A 23,140-nucleotide genomic window follows, 5' to 3' on the forward strand; every position below is an offset into this window, starting at 1 on the left:
CAAGCAAGGTTTCAATAGTATGTGAACCATGAACTTCCAGATGCTCAAGCTGGATTTAGAAAAGGCAGAGGAACCAGAGATCAAATTGCCAACATCCACTGGATCATCGAAAAAGCAAGAGAGTTCCAGAAAAACATCTACTTCTGCTTTACTGACTAAGCCAAAGCCTTTGACTGTGTGGATCACCTATAAGACAACCCAATAAAGATGCCAATGGTTGGATGTGTGAATCCATAGCTCTAATGGTAAATCTGGTATGAAGGATTAAACCTGGGAGTTGTCAGAGTTAAACTGTAGTCATGCGAAAAGAGATGAGATGTCACCCAGGCCAAAGTATGGAAGATAAAGAGGACATAGGCTAGAGTCTGGAGTAATTCCCGTAAGTAAAGAAACGATGGTGTAGGATAAGCTAGCAAAGACAAAGAACAATCAATCAGAGAAGAAAAACAAGGTAAATATAACTTCACAAATGCAAAGGGGAAAATATCTCAAGATGGAGGAAGTGGTTAACTATGTTGAATGCAGTGTTAAGGACTTCAGTCACAGAGAGAGCACTGATGTACTTCTCAAGAGCTTTGAAGTGAATGGTACAGCCAAGACCCAGAAACCAGACTGGAGAAGACAAGAGAACAAATGAAAAGAAAAGAAACAGAATCAAATATAGTAAACTTTTCCAAGCAGTTTGGTTATAAAGGGAAGAAGAGAGAGAGACAGAAGTATAAAGTTGATGAAGAATAATTTTCAGATGAGAAAAATCTAAGCTGTTTAAAGAAAGAATCTAGCAGAAAAAGAAAAGCTGGCAATATAGGAACAGAAAAAGACATAAATGAGATAAAGCACATAAGTGCTTAGCACAGTATTGAATGAAGATAAATAATGTTATTTATTTTCTATAAATAATAATTATCACAATATTAAGAATGAGTAACTCAAGAGTATTAAGAAAGCAATTCCATTTACAGTAACATCTAAAAGAATAAAATATCTGGGAATAAATTTAACCAAGAAGGTAAAAGACTAGCACACTAAAAATTTTAAAATACTATGAAAGAAATTAAAGAAGAAATGAAAAGACCACCCTAGGGCTTCTCCCATGGCTAGGTGGTAGAGTCCACCTGCCAATGCAGTAGACACAGGTTCAATCCCTGATCCAGGAAGAGCTGACATGCTGTGGAGCAATGAAGCCCCTGCAGAACAACTACTGAGCCTGTGTTCTAGATCCCAGAAACTACAACAACTGAGCCCACACGTTGCGACTAACGAAGCCCTTGTGCCAAGAGCCCTGCTCCCCAATAAGAGAAGCCACCGCAATGAGATGCCTGCTCACTGCAATGAAGAGTAGCCCTTCACTTACCACATCTACAGAAAAAACTCCAGAGCAATTAAGATTCAGCAAAGCCAGAAAATGAAATAAATAAATAAATAAAATGGAGAAAATATTAAAAATAAAAAAAGACAGCGCATGCTCTTGGATAAGAAAACTTAATATTGCCATGATGTCAATACTCCTCTGAGACCTACACAGTCAACAAAGTCCGTATCAAAATTCCAATGACCTTTTTCCAAAAATGGAAAAGCTGACCCTTAAATTCATATGGAATTGCAAAGGTCCTTGAATAGCCAAAACAATGCTGGTAAAGTACAAAGTTGGAGGTCTTAATTCCCAGTTTCAAAATCTACTGCAAAGCTACTGTAATCAAAACAGTGTGTACTGGCACAAGGACAGACACAGAAACAAATGGAATAGACTGAATGTTTAGAAACAAATTCATAGATCTATAATCAACTGATTTTTGACAAGGGTACCAAGTCCATTCAACAGAAAAATAATTGTCTTTCAGTAGATGGTGCTGGATTTCCACATGCAAAAGAATGAAGGTGGTCCCCTACCTCACACCACATACAAAAATTAACTCAAAATGGCCCAAGGACCTAAACACAAGAGCTAAAACCATAAAACTCCAGAAGACAACACAGGGGTGGGTAAGTCCTTATGACCTTAGATCTGGAAATGAATTCTTAGATATGACACTAAAAGCGCAAGTGAAAAAAAGGAAACAGATGAACTGGAACATCATAAAAATTTAAAACTTTGGCGCATCAAAGAATATTATCAAGAAAATGCAAAGATAATCTACAGAATGGAAAAAACATATTTGGAAGTCATGTATCAAAGTTTAATGTCCAGAATACAGTGAATTCCCACAACTCAGTAACAAAAGACAATCCAATTAAAAAAGACAACTTCAAAAGACTTTTCTCCAAAGAAGATATACAAATGGCCAATAAACACATGAAAAGATGCTCAATATCATTAGTCAATATGGAAATGCAAATCAAAATCATAATGACATTCCACTTCACATGTACTTGGATGACTATAACAAAAAAGAAACAGAAAATAACAAGGGTTGATGAAGATGAGAAATCAGACCCCTCAAACATTGTTGGTGAGAATGTAAAATGGTGCTGTCACTATCAGAAACAGTTGGTAGTTTCTGAAAAAGCTGAGCATAGAATTAGCATATGACCCAGCAATTCCACATCAAGGTATTTCAAGTCCAAATTGAAAGCAGGGACTTGAACAGTTACTTCTATGCCAATGTTTATCACAGCACTATTCAACAGCCAAAAGGTGGAAACAACCCACGTGTCTATCAGATAAACATAGAAAAAAAATGTTGTGTATGCATGTAATGGAATATTACCCAGTCATAAAAAGGAATGAAGTTCTGATATATATTACAACATGGCTGAACCTTGAAAACTTTATGCTAAATGAAATAAGCCAGACACAGGACAGATATTGTATGATTTCACTTTTATAAAATGTTGAGAATAGGCAAATTCATAAATATAGAAGTAGATTAAGATTACCAGGTGCTGGGGGAAAGAGGGGGAAAAGGACTCACTGCTTAATGGTTACTGAGGGTGATGAAAAGGTTTAAAAAAAGATAAGAGATGATGGTTGCACAACACTGTGAATGTAATTAATGCCATTGAATTATATGCTTAAACAAGGTAAAAATGTTCAATTTCATATTATATTTTACCACAGTTTATAAAAATCAATAATGTAATATACCAAAACTCACTGAACGATACACTTTACATTGGTAAACTGTATGATATGTGAAGTATATCTCAATAAAAGTGTTTAAAAAAAAAATAAAGAATCAGTAACTTGGCTTAAATGCTCTTTAAGTTCCCTTCTGTGTCTAAATTCTGTCATTCTTTTTTCCAACGTCTGAGAATATGTTACTTTCCTAAGTTTAAAATCTAGGAAACCTCCAATTACGTCCCAAACCTTTGGTTCGGCTTAACATTTCAATAGAACAGAGGCTGATACACAGTGCTAGATAAGTGTTCGTTATTGTTGTTGTTATGATTATTATCAGCCTCCTTTTCTTCAGAAGAGCCCTACTGAGGCAAGTATGATAAGGATATTTAAGAATTAACAGACACAGAGAGGGTAAGTGATTTTCCCAATAAATGGTCCAGCCAAGAATGAGAGAGTTGGGATTTGAACACACACTAGCCAAACTCCAGAGCCTGGGCTGATATCACTAGTTCCTCCCAGCCTACAACTGCTAGGCACACAGGTCTGATCACTTTTCTGCACACTAGGAATGAAATGGTACCATCATTTTTACCTTGTACTTTTTCCTATGCTGACACCTGGACAAGGCATGTCAAAGCACTTTGAAAATGGGAAATCCTAGTCAAATGTTAGATATTTTTTAGAAAGTCAGCTTCATAAATTTATGTTTTTGACAGCCTCAACTGAAGTTAAGGTCCTAGTTAGAGAAATTATCATTGCACTTTCTTTTGTGAAGTCAAAGCCTTCAAGACAGTACTCAGAATTCAATAAATAGCTTTTACTATGTAGATCAACAAAGTTTTAAGGTGAATGGGAACAGCAGCCAAGGACAGGCCAAGGTTAGATACGTCACAAGCCAACTGAATCAAGACCTTGGTTTCATTAGCTCTGAGCCGTTGAACATTTCATATTATGCTTAGCAGGCAAGTATGACAATATTACTTTGATTTTTTGTTGATCCCGCTTAATTTCTGCATCCAGTTGCTTCCTTTTTTCGTTTTCTTCTCGAAGTCTTTTTTGCAGCTGTACCTTTTGATATTTCATGTGATCTACATTCTGCTCTAGTTCATTAGCACGTTTCTCATTTTGGATTGACAGTGATGCCAATTTCTTACTATTTTGATGCTTCTTCTGTAAGACCTGGATCATATGGAATATTTAAAAATAAAAAATTGCATTTCTCATATCCTTCCAGTGAACTTAAAACTTTTCATTTAATTACACATGTCATTTCGATATTTGGCAAAACCAATACAATATTGTAAAGTTTAAAAATAAAATAAATTTTTTTAAAAAAAAAAGAAAGAAAAAAAATAAAATAAAATGAATTAAAATTATTTTTTTTAATTTAAAAAATATTCAATTAAAATGTGAAAAATGCCTTTAAACAGTTTTTTATAATCCTTGAATATGTCATATCAGTTACATTATTTTTACTTTGAAATTTATTTCAACAATTGTAAGGGATTTTCTATCATCTATTTGTGTATATATATTTGCAATATGTGAAATGTGATAGTCAAACTTGTATGCATTTCTTATTAATACACTTGATATTTCTACAAAAAAAAAATTACACATGTTGGCATTTCTTCCTAGATTTTAATTTATTCTTGACAGTGTCACAATTGTTTTCTATATTTCTACTTTTACAATCGGTCAACTATCATAATTTTCACAAGATGTAAAGAATGATGAACCTTCCTGGTGCTGGCAGCCAAACAGAACAAAACCAACATTGCTGCTTCTTTTTTTGAGTGTTTTAATTTAAAAATACTTTATGTACACAATAAAAATTAAAACAATACAAAACTGAACTTATATTTAAAAAGACTCTACTCTACCTGTCCTGATTCCAGAAACAAAATTACCAATTTCTTAAGTATTCTTGGAGAAATAATTTATATGCATATAAATAACTTTATGTATATATATTCTAGGTAGACTATTCTCCACCTCCTTTTTTTTCTATATAATTTATCTTAGAGGTCTTTTCACATAGATTTGTTCTATATGACTGCATAGTATTCTATTGTACTCATATTTAAAATCCAGCTATAGCCTAAATCATTAATCCCTGAGTTAAAATGATCAGAAATGATACCATTTTCCCAGACAGTAACCATTATCATTATTATTTTAATTATCATAAATAAAGCTTTTGCTCTCTAGCAAAAGTTATCCATAGACAGCACTAAAAATCTGTGAACATCTGTGAAGAGCTTACTATATTAATATAAAATACCAGTGTTTCAATTTAATCTTGATCAAACAAACATAGATTTGTATTACATACTTTAGCATTGCACTAAGTACATCTCACATGAAATAAAGTTAAGGTGAGGTTATTTGTAAGTTATGCAGATTACAATTAATTATTTCTTTTATCTTGGCAATAAACTGCTGGGGGGAAAAAAAAACACATTTTGTTTTAATTAAATTAAGTATTCACAGACGCATTGTAGCTTAGGAGCAGGGCTATTCAAAGGGTGGTCTGTGGACCAGTACCAGTCACAGACTGCTGTCAGCCTGCACCATGAAGGTCATTATTAGATTCAGCTGATGGTGTTTCCATGCAAGACTTTTTTTGATGAGGGAAGCTGTGCTCCTATTTACCTTTATCCCGCTGCAGACCAATAATGAACAATCTGCAGTGGACTGCTTTGAGTACTACTAGCTTGGATGCCACAGGACTCTGCAGTTTCCCAAGCCTGAATTTGGTCCCTGGTTTTGTCACTTATTTTTGACAGTAATTGCAATATTGGAGCAAAAATGTTAATATTAGTTCTGTAGTGTCTTTTCCACATGATATTGAAAACATCAGTATAAGTACTGATAATCTTATTTACAAGTGAGATAGGTTGTCATTGTCTTTTGCGCTTATTCCACTGATGCTCAAATGTGGAATGTGCACTCTGTTAGCATTAAAATATTAATACAACATATAATGCTATATATATATCTAAAGGCAAAGAACACAGATTTCAGATTTTTTAATTAAAACAAATTTAAGTTTTAAAAACTAAAATAACTTCATTATACCAATAAAACAACTAGTATTTCAATATTTTTAAATGGTATGAACTGTTAGTGTACCAAAAACCACTTTTATCATCACAATTATATGACGATGAGTAAGTTATTTTACCTTCATAAACCTGTTTCCTCATTTGTAAGCATGTAAAAATACACACTTCAAAGGATTAAATAATGATTAAATAATACATATAAAACATCTTGTGTGTATAGAGCACTTTGTAGACACTTAACTATCACCCTCCTTCTTCTCCCTACCACCATCCTTGTCATCTTGAGCATCCCCAGCTGTGCATGTATATGGCAAAGGTACAGAAATTTCTACAACTACAAGGGAAACTTATTTCAGTCCTTGGCCTATCAGAATTTCTTTTGAACTTAAGTAAGTTCTTTCCTTTCCTTATCAGTACTTTCAGCAGAAAAAGTTACACAACAAGAAACATGGAAAACAAAAAAGGACATGATAATTCACAAACACTGTAAATAATCCTTCATGTAATCTTTTAATCTCAATCATAAAAATAATCTTTGCTAAATCCACAAATAAGGCTTAAGCTATAGATTTATATGGCAAATATAATAACCTCCATAGAAAAATAATAATTTTGGCCATAACCTACTTAGAAAAATAATAATTTTGGCTATCTCAAGAAAATTGGGAAAAAACACAAACACGTGAAGACTAAACAATGTGCTACTAAGCAACCAATAGGTCAACAAAGAAAAGAATCAAAAGTACCTTGAGACAAATGAAAATGGAAACACAACTGTCCAAAATCTATGGGACACAGCAAAAGCAGTTGTAAGAGGAAAGTGGACAGTGATACAGGCTTACATCAAGAAACATGAAAATCTCAAATAAACAATCTTCTAACATTACACATAAAAAAACTAGGAAAAGAAGAACACCCAAAGCCCAGAGTTAGAAGAAGAAAGAAAATAATAAAGATCAGAGCAGAAATAAATGAAATAGAGACTAAAAGAAAACAACAGAAAAGATCAATACTAACAGCTGGTTCTTTGAAAAGATAAATAAAATTGACAAGTTAGCCAGGCTCAGCAAGAAAAAAAGAGATAAAATCAGAAATGAAAGAGAATTTGTTTCTGAATTTGTATTCTGATGCCACAGAAATGCTGTGGTATGAAGAGTCTTCAGAGTCCCTTGGACAGCAAGGAGAGCCAAGCAGTTCATCCTAAAGGCAATCAGTCCTGAATATTCATTGGAAGGCCTGATGCTGAAGCTGAAACTCCAATACTGTGCCTACCTGATGCGAAGAACTGACTCACTGGAAAAGACCCTGATGCTGGGAAAGATTGAAGGTGGGAGGAGAAGGGGATGATAGATGAGATAGTTGGATGTCATCACCAACTCAATGAACATGAGTTTGAGTAAACGCCGGGAGTTGGTGATGGACAGGGAGGCACAGCGTGCTGCAGACCATGGGGTAGCAAAGAGTTGGATATGACTGAGCAACTGAACTGATCTGAACCACAGAAATACAAAGGATCATAATGGACTATGATCAATAATTATAAACCAAAAAATTGGATAACCTAGAAGAAATGGATAAATTCCTAGATACCTACAATCTTCCAGGACTGAATTATGAAGAAATAGAGAAGCTGAATAGATTGATTACCACGAGACTGGTTCTTGTTGATTTTGAGTATAAAAATTAATATCAGTACTAAAAGTAGGATATAAACCTATGAAATTATTAATTTCATAATAATCACAAAGGAAAATTCTTAATTGTTTTGTTCTATTAATGTTTTGTTAAAATGAGTACTTTGTTAGATATCATAGCCTTAATTTAAATGGTTGAGAAATAAAAAAGAATTGATCCCAAGACTCTCTGAGGTGAATTGCTAAGGGAAAATACGTATTCAAAAGGAAAGTGCAAAGTGTCAAGTCATGTTATTTTAACTTGGTGTTGGCTTGAGGGGTACTTAGGTAAAAAGAACCTTTAATGGCAACATCCATATATTTGAGGTAGCATTAAACACTCTAGAAGGAGGGACTCTTGCTCTATTCACTTTTGCATCCCCATCTAGAATAGAACCTGGTACACAGGAGGTGTGCAATGAACACTTATGTTGTTTAAAGAATATAACTGTGGCTTTTTCGGTAAGCAGCCTGAGGTGACCCCTAAAAATGGTGCGCTGTTCACTTGACCCAGAAAACCCCACAAAATTATGCAAATCAAGAGGTTCAAATCTTCGTGTTCACTTTAAGAACACTCATGAAACTGCCCAGGCCATAAAGGGTATGCATATCCGAAAAGCCAACAAGTATCTGAAGGATGTCACTTTAAAGAAGCAATGTGTGCCATTCCGTCGTTACAACAGTGGAGTTGGTAGGTGTGCACAGGCCGAACAGTGGGGCTGGACGCAGGGTCGGTGGCCCAAAAAGAGTGCTGAATTTTTACTATACATGCTCAAAAATGCAGAGAGTAATGCTGAACTTAAGGGCTTAGATGTAGATTCTCTGGTCATTGAGCACATCCAAGTGAACAAAGCCCCCAAGATGCGGCGCAGGACTTACAGAGCTCACGGTCGGATCAGCCCCTACAGGAGCTCTCCCTGCCACACTGAGAATGATCCTTACTGAAAAAGAACAGATTGTTCCTAAACCAGAAGAGGAGGTTGCACAGAAGAAAAAGATATCCCAGAAGAAACTGAAGAAACAAAAACTTATGGCCCGGGAATAAATGCCGCAAAAAATAAATGAAAATAAAAGTAAAAAAAAAAAAGAAAGAAAATAACTGTGGCACAGTTAAAAAACAGACAACTAATGCACTGACTAGGTTGATTACAATTTCATTCTACCTACAGTGGAAACAATATGAAAGCAATAGATTATGAATCAAAAGAAATGGAAAAGGCATTTTAGCAAATTCACTATAAGCAGACTAACAAAGCACTGTGACCATACCAAAAGCATTTGGGAATAACTTCATACACAGTAACTCTCTGTAATGGAGTATTTCTCATAGAATATAAGTCTTTAGCTATATTTGAGGTTGTAGCAAAGTCCAGCATTAGGAAATGAAGAATAAGATGCAGTAGTACTCGGTAGGCTTCCCTGGTGGCTCAGAGGTTAAAGCATCTGCATCCAATGCGGGAGACCTGGGTTTGATCCCTGGGTCGGGAAGATCCCCTGGAGAAGGAAATGGTAATCCACTCCAGTATTCTTGCCTGGAGAATCCCATGGATGGAGAAGCCTGGTAGGCTACAGTCCATGGGGTCGCAAAGAGTCGGACACGACTGAGGGACTTCAACTAGCACAGCTAGTACTCAATTATTAACCTTTCTTAAACCAATCACTTATAATTTCAGAAAACTATCTGAAAGTTATCATTGTTGAATGTCAAGAAAGTGCTATATACATACCAGATATTTTATATATGATTATCTAATCATTAGTTACATTTTTATCCTTCAGAAAGTAACACTATTTCTGTGGTTATCTTCATTTATAATCATGTAGTTTTGATAAAAAGGTTAAAATACACTTCTTGAATGAAGAAATATACTACACAAACTATGCAAACCCACCAGCATACTGGAAAAGAAAACTTGCCTTCCAGTTCTTCTAGTAAAAACTGAATCCTACTTCTTTCCTAACTAGGTATAAGAATCCTCAAAAGCAGGAAGCCTTAAATAAGTTTTCTCAATTACATTTTTTAAATTACCTGGACTCTTAGCTTAGCGGCATCCATCTTTCTACGAAATTCCTTCTGTAATTTTACCTTCAAAGCAACATCAGAAAGATCTTTGTTTTCCAGTTCCTGTAGTTGCTTTTCTGTTTCAGTTAATTCCACTTTTGCCTGTTCTGCTTCATGTTCAAGTTTTGTTACTTTCAGAGAATACTGCTTGCTTACGGACTTGGCATCATTACCTTCATGATAATAATAATAGTAATAACAATTATAAATTATGTTAAAAACTAAGTAAAACACCAAAAACATAAAATTTCCCTACTCTTAAAATGCTGGCCATGTAACTATTTAAGGCATAGCATTAAAAATCCAGCTGTCCCTTTACATCCCAGTCAAACACAACTTGTCATCTGGCCTCTTGAGAATTAGACCCTTAATGACTGTCCCCATCTGGTGCCATTCAATCTTCTTTCTGGTTCATCTTTTGTTCTGAATTTGCAGTTTACCTTTGCAGGCATCAAACTCCAGTTAGAAAGGTATTTGGGGTGATTCTTCGGCCCCTGGCTTACTATAATTTGTCTTCCTACTACTCATAATCTATCTCTGAATTCTCTTTTTTTCACTATTATGAATATTTTTCAACATACCAAAAGTAGGGAAATAATCCTTATAATGAATCTCCATCACCCAAATTCAAGAGTTACCAAGATTTTGCCACTGCTTTTTCATCTATGCCTTTTTTCTTCTTTAATTTACTTAAAACTTTAAAACAATTCCAGATGTCATAACATTACCTATATATATATATTAATACTTTAACAAGCATTTATACAGAATATGGAAATAACCAAAAAGTCATTATCATACCAACAATGTTAATACCTACCAGTCCCTATTCAGACTTTCCCAGTGGTTTCAAAATGTCTTACAATTAGCCTCTTTTTTTTCAATTAGTCTATTTTAATCACAATCCAAACAAGGTCACAATACATCTTACTGTTATATTTCTTAAGAATCCTTTAATCTAGACCTGACTCCCTCTCCTTTTTCATCTCATTTGAACTTGTTAAAGATAAATTTTTTTGAAATGCTTTTCTTTTGAATATTTAGAACATAGAGAAAAACAGAATATAAATATTGTTTCTGTATCTCTTTTCATTCTAAGCCCAGCTCAGTTCAGTTCAGTTCAGTCCCTCAGTCGTGTCTGACTCTGTGACCCCATGAATCACAGCACACCAGGCCTCCCTGTCTATCACCAACTCCCAGAGTTCACTCAGACTCACGTCCATCAAGTCAGTGATGCCATCCAGCCATCTCATCCTCTGTCATCCCCTTCTCCTCCTGCCCCCAATCTCTCCCAGCATCCGAGTCTTTTCCAATGAGTCAACTCTTCGCATGAGGTGGCCAAAGTACTGGAGTTTCAGCTTCAGCATCATTCCCTCCAAAGAAATCCCAGGGCTGATCTCCTTCAGAATGGACTGGTTGGATCTCCTTGCAGTCCAAGGGACTCTCAAGAGTCTTCTCCAACACCACAGTTCAAAGCATCAATTCTTCAGCGCTCAGCTTTCTGCACAGTGCAACTCTCACATCCATACATGACCACTGGAAAAACCATATCCTTGACTAGACGGACCTTTGTTGGCAAAGTAATGTCTCTGCTTTTGAATATGCTATCTAGGTTGGTCATAACTTTCCTTCCAAGGAGTAAGCCTCTTTTAATTTCGTGGCTGCAGTCACCATCTGCAGTGATTTTGGAGCCCAAAAAAATCAAGTCTGACACTGTTTCCACTGTTTCCCCATCTATTTCCCATGAAGTGATGGGACCAGATGCCATGATCTTCGTTTTCTGAATGTTGAGCTTTAAGCCAACTTTTTCACTTTCCTCTTTCACTTTCATCAAGAGGTTTTTTAGTTCCTCTTCACTTTCTGCCATAAGGATGGAGTCATCTGCATATCTGAGGTTATTGATATTTCTCCCGGCAATCTTGATTCCAGCTTGTGTTTCTTCCAGTCCAGCGTTTCTCAGGATGTACTCTGCATATAAGATAAATAAGCAGGGTGACAATATACAGTCTTGAAGTACTCCTCTTCCTATTTGGAACCAGTCTATTGTTCCATGTCCAGTTCTAACTGTTGCTTCCTGGCCTGCATATAGGTTTCTCAACAGGCAGGTCAGGTGGTCTGGTATTCCCATATCTTTCAGAATTTTCCACAGTTTATTGTGACCCTCACAGTCAAAGGCTTTGGCATAGTAAACAAAGCAGAAAGAGATGTTTTTCTGGAACTCTCTTGCTTTTTCCATGATCCAGCAGATGTTGACAATTTGATCTCTGGTTCCTCTGCCTTTTCTAAAACCAGCTTGAACATTTGGAAGTTCACAGTTCACGTATTGCTGAAGCCTGGCTTGGAGAATTTTGAGCATTACTTTACTAGCGTGTGAGATGAGTGCAACTGTGCGGTAGTTTGAGCATTCTTCAGCATTGCCTTTCTTTGGGATTGGAATGAAAACTGACCTTTTCCAGTCCTGTGGCCACTGCTGAGTTTTCCAAATTTGCTGGCATATTGAGTGCAGCACTTTCACAGCATCATCTTTCAGGATTTGAAATAGCTCAACTGGAATTCCATCACCTCCACTAGCAGGTGCCCAATATGCTACTGGAGATCAGTGGAGACATAACTTCAGAAAGAATGAAGAGATGGAGCCAAAGCAAAAACAATACCCAGTTGTGGATGTGACTGGTGATAGAAACAAAGTCCAATGCTGTAAAGAGCAATATTGCATAGGAACCTGGAATGTCAGGTCCATGAATCAAGGCAAATTGGAAGTGGTCAAACAGGAGATGGCAAGAGTGAACATTGGCATTTTAGGAATCAGTGAACTAAAAAGGACTGGAATGGGTGAATTTAACTCAGATGACCATTATATCTACTACTGTGGGCAGGAATCCCTTAGAAGAAATGGAGTAGCCATCATGGTCAACAAAAGAGTCCGAAATGCAGTACTTGGATGCAATCTCAAAAACGACAGAATGATCTCTGTTCGTTTCCAAGGCAAACCATTCAATATCACAGTAATCCAAGTCTATGCCCCAACCAGTAACACTGAAGAAGCTGAAGTTAAATGGTTCTATGAAGACCTACGGGCTTCCCTGGTAGCTCAGTGGTTAAAGCATCTGCCCGCATTGCGGGAGACCTGGGTTTGATCCCTGGGTTGGGAAGATCCCCTGGAGAAGGAAATGGAAGGCCTACAAGAAGGAAGAACTACAACACCTTTTAGAACTAACACCCAAAAAACATGTCCTTTTCATTATCATATCAGACCAGATCAGATCAGTCGCTCAGTCATGTCCAACTCTTTGCGACCCCATGAATCGCAGCACTCCAGGCCACCCTGTCCATCACCAACTCCCAGAGTTCACTCAGACTCACGTCCATCGAGTCAGTGATGCCATCCAGCCATCTCACCCTCTGTTGTCCCCTTCTCCTCTTGTCCCCAATCCCTCCCAGCATCAGAGTCTTTTCCAATGAGTCAACTCTTCACATGAGATGGCCAAAGTACTGGAGTTTCAGCTTTAGCATCATTCCTTCCAAAGAAATCCCAGGGCTGATCTCCTTCAGAATGGACTGGTTGGATCTCCTTGCAGTCCAAGGGACTCTCAAGAGTCTTCTCCAACACCACAGTTCAAAAGCATCAATTCTTTGGCCCTCAGCTTTCGTCACAGTCCAACTCTCACATCCATACATGACCACAGGAAAAACCATAGCCTTGACTAGACGAATCTTTGTTGGCAAAGTAATGTCTCTGCTTTTGAATATGCTATCTAGGTTGGTCATAACTTTCCTCCCAAGGAGTAAGCGTCTTTTAATTTCATGGCGCAGTCACCATCTGCAGTGATGACTGGAACGCAAAAGAAGGAAGTCAAGAAACACCTGGAGTAACAGGCAAATTTGGCCTTGGAATACAGAACAAAGCAGGGCAAAGACTAATAGAGTTTTGCCAAGAAAACACACTGGTCATAGCAAACACCCTCTTTCAACAACACAAGAGAAAACTCTACTCATGGACATCACCAGATGGTCAACACCGAAATCAGACTGATTATATTCTTTGCAGCCAAAGATGGAGAAGCTCTATACAGTCAGCAAAAAAAAAAGACCGGGAGCTGACTGTGGCTCAGATCATGAACTCCTTATTGCCAAATTCAGACTTAAATTGAAGAAAGTAGGGAAAAACCACTAGACCATTCAGGTATGACCTAATCAAATCCCTTATGATTATACAGTGGAAGTGAGAAATAGATTTAAGGGACTAGATCTGATAGATAGAGTGCCTTATGAACTATGGATGGAGGTTCGTGACATTGTACAGGAGACAGGGATCAAGACCATCCCCATGGAAAAGAAATGCAAAAAAGCAAAATGGCTGTCTGAGGAGGTCTTACAAATAGCCTTGAAAAGAAGCAAAGTGAAAAGCAAAGGAGAAAAGGAAAGATATAAGCATCTGAATGCAGAGTTCCAAAGAATAGCAAGAAGAGATAAGAAAGCCTTCCTCAGCGATCAATGCAAAGAAATAGAGGAAAACAACAGAATGGGAAAGACTAGAGATCTCTTCAAGAAAATTAGAGATACCAAGGGAACATTTCATGCAAAGATGGGCTCAATAAAGGACAGAAATGGTATGGACCTAACAGAAGCAGAAGATATTAAGAAGAGGTGGCAAGAATACACAGAAGAACTGTACAAAAAAGATCTTCATGACCCAGATAATCACGAGGGTGTGATCACTCACCTAGAGCCAGACATCCTGGAATGTGAAGTCAAGTGGGCCTTAGAAAGCATCACAAAGCCCAGCTACTGACCCTGAAAATTTGGTTCTGATTTATTCTGAATAGTCAGCTATCCCTGGACTAGCAAACCCATGGCAGTGGGAAGTAAGAGTCTAGAGCTCATAGAAGGAATAATCATAGGGTCCAGTTGTTATATTGGTATACTGAAAGTCTCTTAATTTTTAATAAAAGTTTATTAATTTTAATAAATTAAAATCTCTGAATTTTAAAATAAATCTCTGAATTTTAAAATTGTTTAACTTTTTAATAAAATCTTTTAATTTTTTAGTAATTTTTTAAAGTAAAAAAATTTTAATAAAAATCTTTTAATTTAAAAATCTCAATTAATTAATTAATTATAAATAAGTACACGTAAGTTGTCTTCTGGCTCTACAATTCTGATTCTGACTAACTTTAAAATATATATGACAATATTTTAGTGACTCTAAGATCCCAAAAATTATTTAACACACCAATATTTTATGAACCACTAAGAAAAATTACAGTACCAATTACACCATGATAAAATGCTGAAATGCCACTGATTTTTAATGCATTCTGATTTCAGAGATATTAAAATGTGAAAAAAGTATATATTAAAACTAATGAATAATTGTCATTGTTATTCATTTTGGCTGAAGTAGCTACTATTTGGGGAAGTCTTCAGGGAAAGGGCTTTGAAAAGGAAGTACACATTGACCCTTCTGCTAAACACCATCTCTAAGTGTCTTCAGGAAGCTCCAAATTGCCCTCCATTCTAATGAGCAAGAAGAGAACCTACTCAGTTTAAGTGCAGATATCCTCTATTTTAAGGCAACCAGGATAGGTATGCTGCTGCTGCTGCTAAGTTGCTTCAGTCGTGTCCGACTCTGTGCGACCCCATCGATGGCAGCCCACCAGGCTCCCCCGTCCCTGGGATTCTCCAGGCAAGAACACTGGAGTGGGTTGCCATTTCCTTCTCCAGTGCATGAAAGTGAAAAGCGAAAGTGAAGTCGCTCAGTCGTGTCCAACTCTTCGCTACCCCATGGACTGCAGCCTACCAGGCTCCTCCATCCATGGGATTTTCCAGGCAAGAGTACTGGAGTTGGGTGCCAGATGGGTATACCAGGCTACAAAAGTGTGCTTGCTAGATATCCCATGGTGGGATAACCTATCTGAAAGAAAACCATTTATTTTAGAGCAGTAAATATCCTCAAGTTCTATGCACACTACCCTGAAATCATGGGAATGCAGAAGGTATTTAAACTTCTAAACTGTTTCCTAGATTCACTAAGGGAGGTTTATTGGCATCGATCCTGCCTACGAGGAAGGAGCACAATCAAAATCAAACACATGAAATAACTGGAGCTGGAAGGATGCACTGCCAGGAATGAGAAACGAAAATGCTTTGGACAGCATATGTGTGTGTGTGTGTGTGTGTGTGTGTGTGCGCGCGCGCACGCACGCTCAGTTGTATCCAACTGTAGGGGAAAGGAAATTGAGAAAGGAAGACTGACAGCTAGAAAGCTAGACTGCAAGAAAGAGGAGGGAGAGGGAAGGCAAGTTTCTCCTTGCTGGCAGAGGATCTGGTACCCATAATTTGTGTAGTCTGAGTGTGATTACAGCCCTGGGCTTGAAGAAGAGGAAGGTATTAGTAGTATTTCCTTCAGTTCCCCTAGGAGACCAGAGAGTTGTTCTGCATTGGAACTGGGAAAAGAAATGTTAGTGGTCTAATTCATTCAATTCTTTACTGAATTTCATAGTAGTCAAGGCTTATACTTTGAGTATATTAGTTGGGGGAACCAAAAAAACTTGAGGTGTGCATTTTAGAGCAAGCCTGATGGTGAGGAAAGGTGGTGGTATATACACCCAACCTGGTAGAATTTGAGACTAAGGGGAGGAGCTGAAAGCCTGGCTCACTCAAGAGGACAGCTCTCAAGGACAAATCCTTACATCTTCAGAAAAACAAAAGTTATCTACAGTTAAAATACAAAGCTTGTAATTAATGTTAAAAACAAATTATTCAAGAAAGTAAAGACCAATAATTTAAAATAGGTATTTACTAAAATGAGTTAGGAAAACATCTCGGACATCTTATTTCCAGATGCCAAGTATAATGTTTCTTTAAAAAGTGACAAAAAACATTAAGGGCCACAGAGATTCAGGACAACACAGAGTTTACACTGGTTAGGACAATTCATAGATAAAACTGAACATAATAAAATTCTTTTGATAATTAACCTCCATGTATTGGCTTTAGAGCCCACCTTGCTATACCAAATTCCAGACTGACGTGGATAGTCCTGAGCATCAGAAATTAAAATAAATGTTACAACATCAGAAGCACCTTTAGAACCTTTTCTTTCTCATAAGTTCACTAGATACTATTACCTGTTTTAATTAATTCTTTAATCAGATCTTCCTTCATCTTGATGTTAATAGTAAGTTCTCTCATTTTTTGTTTAGCTTCAGTAAGTATGAGTTCTGAATTTCTTAATTTTTGCAAATTCAACTCTTGACTCTCCTGGAGACATTCAATCTTTAAATCTTCAAAATAAAAGAAACAAAGCTGAGAAATGAAACTATCTGCTCAGAAACATTTAACAGAAGTAGAGTTTAAAAATAAAAAAAGCAGACACAGAAGCAGTCTAGAAGTACCAGAGGAAGGGACAAACAGAGAAGGAAAAAACATGTCAATTGTGATTTTAGTTTTCCAGCTTACAGTGAGTTTTCCTTTCCTTAAAACATGTATATGCTCTAGTCATATCCTGCAGGTTCTGACACAGTTTCTCATTGCTCTTAGATATTCTGCAATTTGACTTTTTCTTTAATCTGAGCTACTTAAAAAAGCTATTAAATCTCCAGATGGGTAGAGGTTTTCATTTTTTTTCCTACTAACTTGTAGTTTTACTGTAATCAGAGAATGCATTCTATCCCAGACTAATCAGAACAGGGTCCACACTGTTTGTTACTGTCTTGTACCAGAATATAGATCAATTACCTCACTGTTTTAGTTCAGCTGAGACTTTTTTCATAGACTTCCTCAATGAAGGAGTTGATGCACTGATTTACATTCTGACATAAGTTTCTTACCTGGTTGTAGACCAGTAACAAACGGTTCAAGGATGGTGACTGTAGCACTTATCTATATTATTATACACTTTTAAAATCTATTTTGTTTCATGTTTTAATATTACATGCATAGGCTCTTAAAAAAGATGCTATTTTCACAGTGTAGGACTTATTTATCATGTTATTTATATTCTCTGTACTCTTTGTGTTTTACCACTCATAAGCCAAGAGAAATGAGCTAAAATCTCCTCATACAGTTTTTGTAACATAAACATCTTTTATGCCATTTTTTAATGCATAAAATTTCTCATCAGTTGTGAACATTACAAGCATCTGATAGACTAAGTTGGCTCTAATATCAAATACATCACTAATGGTAGGCATGGGTGCCAGTGAAGCAGTGAAGAAACACCCAGTAAATTACTTAAGATGGATTTTAAAGAAGGCAAGAATGGGAAGTCAAACTCAAGTTTGAATATCAAATCCCCATTCTGAGAGATTTAGCCTATAACTCTATCTAGAATTGACTAGTGAAAAAGCTTTACTAAGGAGTAAAAAAGAACAAGAAATCAGAGCACAGAGCAGAGAACATAAAGGAAAAGCCAGGAAAGCACTCCAAACCAAGTTTCTGTCTCTGAGAATCCCTAGATGCTTCTTAAATTATTGCTTGAAGAAAAAGAGAAGTGTCTTATAAATATTAGATCTAAAGTACTTGAGAGAGTCTGTGTACCTTCATTCTCCAATCCTGACTTTTGTGTTTGATCCTGAATATCATTCAATTCAACAAGTGAACAAACAGAGCCTGGCTTCTGAATCCATGAGCAACTTCTATGTCTAAAAAAGGAAAAGGCCAGGACCAAAGGTAACTTGTCTGTTAGTCATTTTTAATCTGCCCTCAAATTAGTTTTCGCCCAAATTACTCTTTAAATTATGGCTTACATAAAATAAATGGAATTTACTAATATTTCACCAAATAGAGATACCCCCCACCATGTTGGACCCAATGGAAAATTCATCATGTTTTTTGCCACTGTGGCAGCAGAATTAGGAAATCCAAAATCTTTTTCTCTGAAAATTTAACTCCAATCACCATAAACATTCTAAAAACACAAGTATTTTACAGTTGTTAGACTGACGTGTTCAAATACTGGTTTCGTAACATATTAGTTGACAGTATATGTAGCAAAAACCACTTAACTCTTCTACTAAAATTTTTTTAATGTAAAAAAACCCCTATTTCTGTATATATTTACTGCATCATGTATTTATGCTTATTAAACCAGTCAACATACCTAATTTCCGATTTCTCTTGGCCTTCTGACTCTTCATCATCACTGTTATCAGAAAACTGGCACTGGAGAACTTCATCCTGTTCTTCTAAGTGACCCAGCAGCATCTGACTTCGTGTTCGAAATCCCGCAACTAGTCGATCCAGAGAGTATACAGAAGGACTTGTGTGGACCTTACAAGTGATTCCCCCACCCAACAACAAAAAAAAAGTGATTTTTTTTAAAGTGTCTATTTTTATCATATTGCTCAAAATGTGTTTTCTAAGAGGTTATTAGACAGGTACTCTTAAAATAGCCAATCACTGAAAACAGACATTTCCCTCCCCACACTGCCTACAAAAAAGTCAAAACTCATTTCACAATACTATTGTGTCTCATGGGTATACACTTCTTTCAGAATCTACACAGTTCTTCCTCTTCTAGAAAGCTCTTCTGGTTTCAGTTATAGCTTCAGAGAAAAACAGCACTCAAAAAGAGGTATGAGTGAAAACATCACAGCTCTTGAACATAGCTCAGGCACTCCCCAACCAATGTGAAGCCCATACACAGTGTAATAGGGCACAACTGTTGCCCTGCCCCCAGCCTTCCCAGTTCTGAACACTTGGAGAATTGCAGTGTTGTTAAGGATCTGCAATTCCCCCCCTAATCCAAATCCCACCACATGAAGAAATCCAGAACCACCGCCACTTGCTCTGCCAGGGTAAGATATTCCTGATTTGGAAATTCAAAAGTACAGACTCAGGCTTCACATGTGGTAGTCAGGGATAGTTGATTAATGCCCTAGTGACATACTTAATATGTATCATGGGATAAGGAGATTTTCATGGACTGCCTGTAACTTTCTATATTATAACATGCTTCTATTGACCTTAAGTTCTCAAAAATTCACCTTGGAAAACAACAATGAATTAGAAATTGCCTGTATTTTCATTTCTGTTACCAAATGTTTCCTTTCTAACCATGTCTCTATAAGTGAAAGTGTTAGTTATTCAGTCATGTCTGACTCTTTGTGACCCCATGGACTGCAGCCCACCAGGTTCTCCTGTCCATGGAATTCTCCAGGCAAGAATACTGGAGTGGGTTTGCCATTCCCTTCTCCAGGGATCTTCCTGACCCAGGGATCAAACCCAGGTCTCCTGCATTGCAGGCAGATTCTTTACCATCTGAGCCACCTATCTGTCACTATAACCAAACCTCAAGGTAATTTATCCAAAAAGGTAAACAATAAGATCTCAAAGGAGGCATTCAATTTATTAATATAAATTATTATAAGCTATTAACATTACAACATAGAGTAAAAATGTATACACCATATGGTGTTCAAGAGTCAATTGATGTAGGTTTCTTACACATCCCCTCCCAGAAAAGCCTATCTGATACTGGATATCTCTTAATACCTGATTTTTGTGCCTCCACTGTTGGTCACTTAATAAGGCCATGTGTCACATCAGCACCATGATGAACAGGGGTAAAGTTTTCCAGGTGGCCTCCCAATTCTGGGATATGGGGGAGGGCAAGGGAGTTTATTTACAGAAGAACCAACTCAAGAAGTATTTATCTAACAAGCACATTGTACCAAGCATGGCCATTTGCATTATAACCAACAGAATTCAAGGTTTCTCTTTGCTGGGGGTGTGGGTAGGGGGCTGAGGAGGGGTTTATTTCAGGAGCAAATAAAACTTTTTGTTTACAATCATGTTTTGTTCTCCAGGATTTCAACTTGCTTTCAAATGTTCTTTTTACAAAGAACATCAAATGACCCAGCTTAAAATATAATGAAACAGGTTTTGCCACAATGAGTAACATTCAGAAAATTAATTCCTTAGCAGTCATTCCACACAAAAGAATGGTTTTTAACCCCTTCTGGCTCATAAAGCCTTCCATAATCTGTCCCCTTGCTACCTTAAGTGCTGGGTTCTGTTTTCTTTAGTTGCTTCTGCACTCCCTGCTCCCCAAAGAATATGCTTGCCTTTTCAACCATATCCTAAATAATACTGGTAATAATGTAAGTACTCAATAAGCTGGGTAATAATTCAGATAATTGAGGTGTATCCAACTAGAAAACAATTTTTTTATTCTAATTGTGTTTTCTGAGAATTACACAGCAACAGGACTGGACAGAACTTTAAAGAGTAGAGTTCAACTCATCCCAGGTTTAACTCTTCTCTGTAATACTGCAAATTATCATTTAGCCTCTGCTTAAACAAATTCACTGTGGGAACCCTATTAAGCCCTGAGACCTCTAATATTATTTTGAGAGTTTTCACTAATAAATCCCTCTTTATATTCCCTTAGCACTGCTTCTCACTGGTTCTAGTTCTAGAGACAAAAGTCTAACAATAATGATAAGCCTTCAAATACCTAGACACAGTCATTACGTCCCCTATAATTTGGACTAAATCTAGAGCTACTTCAAGATTTTCCCCAAGGTTCTATAACTTGGTTGTTTTCCAAAAATAATCTAATTTGACTTAAGGTGTTGTACCCAGACTTGAACAAAATATTCTTGATCATCATACATTAAGATAATCTCTTCTCACTAGTGATGCATTTGATTGTGTTTCATTAGATGTGCTGCAACTCATTTACCATAGATTGTGGCTTTCACATATTTAATTTTGTAGTTGAATTTGAAAGTTCCACAAAGGTTCATGAGGTGCAATTTGTCATTTTGCTACTATGAAGTTGGTGTGTTTTGCTGGAATGAGTGGTTGGCAAGGGAACCTTCCAAGAGAACCTCTGCAGACACATCTCACACAGCTCTGCTTCATCATGAGCAACCCATGTATGCAAAAAAGTGATTAAAAAGCAAAAATAATTATTTGGGGGGGAGGAAATGGCCATTGTGTGAAAGATAAAATCTTAGTGAAAACTAAAAAGGCAGCTGACTTCAGTGTAAGGGATTTAATGCACAAGAATTTTGTGACTCAATAAAAATGTAATTCATTCAGGAAAAAGACAAGATTATACAGGTATTACCACTTTTGTGAATTTGGAGATTCCACAAGGTTTTAAAAATATATCCCTTAAGAACATTCCAGTTGGTTTTCTTACTATACAATAATGTCAAGTACTGAAAGTGATATTATTTACCTACTGCTTTTATTTCCTTTTCATAATGCCATATTTCATCAAATCTAAAATGTCATCAACTAAGACACATCACTATTTTTAAACCATCAATAAAGAAGAAAAGCTATCATCTATGAAATACCATCAACTGTAAAACATATCCTACCATCATAGTTGATAAAATGTGAAAAAAAAAATGTGAGGCTTATAATCAATGAAAAATGGTAGCATCATCAGCATATGTGGTGTTATTTTAAACTTATGTAATGACTAGTACCAGCTTCATAATTTTTTCCTTCCAAAGTACCATTTTGGTGTGTATAACAGTGGCATTTGGCTTTAATTATATCATATTAATCATATTAATCTTAATATATCATATTAAGAAAACAGAAACCTCTGTTACATTTTTTCCTTAAGTTTAAATCTAGGTCAATTTTACATTACATTAGATGAGTTTTCAGTATCTGTTAAATGAGCCCCTTACTCTTTTTTTTTTCTATTAATTTGATAAGTTGTATTATTATATTTAGTTGTGAGGGGCAGTTTCTTTAGGATTTCTACTTATATAGATAAATCCCAAAATTCCATTTTGGTATTAAACCTTTTGATTTAGGGATGGTTGAAAACAAATGTGTGACAACAGAAAAAAGTACAAAATGACACGCACTCAGAATGTTATTACCCATCAAAATCATGATATATTCCAGAATATTTAATGATTGTCAAGTGTTCGTGATACATTAGGTGAGAAAAGCTAGCTATAAAAGTATATATACAATTATCCTTCAATTAAAAAATAAATAAATTTTAAAAAGTGTCTAAAGTAGGTGCATCTAAATAGCAATTTAGTATGTGCAAACAAAAAATGTGTGTGTGTGTGTGTGTGTGTATAATAGCATTGACATATATACACTGCCATGTGTAAAATAGATAGCTGGTGAGAAATTACTACGTAATACAGAGAGCCCAGCTTGGTGCTCTGTGATGACCTAGAGGGGCAGGATCAGGGGACTGGAGGGAGGTTCAAGAGGGAGGTGATATATGTATAGTTACAGCTTATTTGCATTGTTGAACGGCAGAAACCAACACAACATTGTAAAG

The 23,140-nt window shown here is 36.4% G+C and overlaps 1 protein-coding gene across 12 annotated transcripts in view; it reads right to left on the reverse strand.

Annotated features, from left to right (window-relative positions):
• KIF27 (kinesin family member 27) overlaps window positions 1-23,140 on the reverse strand; it is a 93,132-nt gene that overhangs the window by 33,788 nt on the left and 36,204 nt on the right. For 10 of the 12 annotated variants that reach the window (XR_008713771.1, XR_008713772.1, XM_055578922.1 and 7 more), the window contains 5 exons: window positions 18,968-19,137; window positions 18,406-18,509; window positions 16,995-17,150; window positions 9,832-10,037; window positions 4,043-4,240 (listed from right to left, as the gene is read on the reverse strand). The exons of 1 other annotated variant lie outside the window; for it this stretch is intronic. Coding sequence is in view for 9 of the 11 variants with exons in the window: in XM_055578922.1 (XP_055434897.1) it covers window positions 4,043-4,240; window positions 9,832-10,037; window positions 16,995-17,150; window positions 18,406-18,509; window positions 18,968-19,137 (834 nt within the window). In the remaining 2 variants the exon portion in view is untranslated. The remainder of the gene's footprint in view (window positions 1-4,042; window positions 4,241-9,831; window positions 10,038-16,994; window positions 17,151-18,405; window positions 18,510-18,967; window positions 19,138-23,140) is intronic. One more of the 12 variants, XM_055578924.1, reaches the window with a different exon arrangement.

This window comes from Bubalus kerabau, chromosome 4, assembly GCF_029407905.1.
Source record: "Bubalus kerabau isolate K-KA32 ecotype Philippines breed swamp buffalo chromosome 4, PCC_UOA_SB_1v2, whole genome shotgun sequence".
NCBI lineage: Eukaryota > Metazoa > Chordata > Mammalia > Artiodactyla > Bovidae > Bubalus > Bubalus kerabau.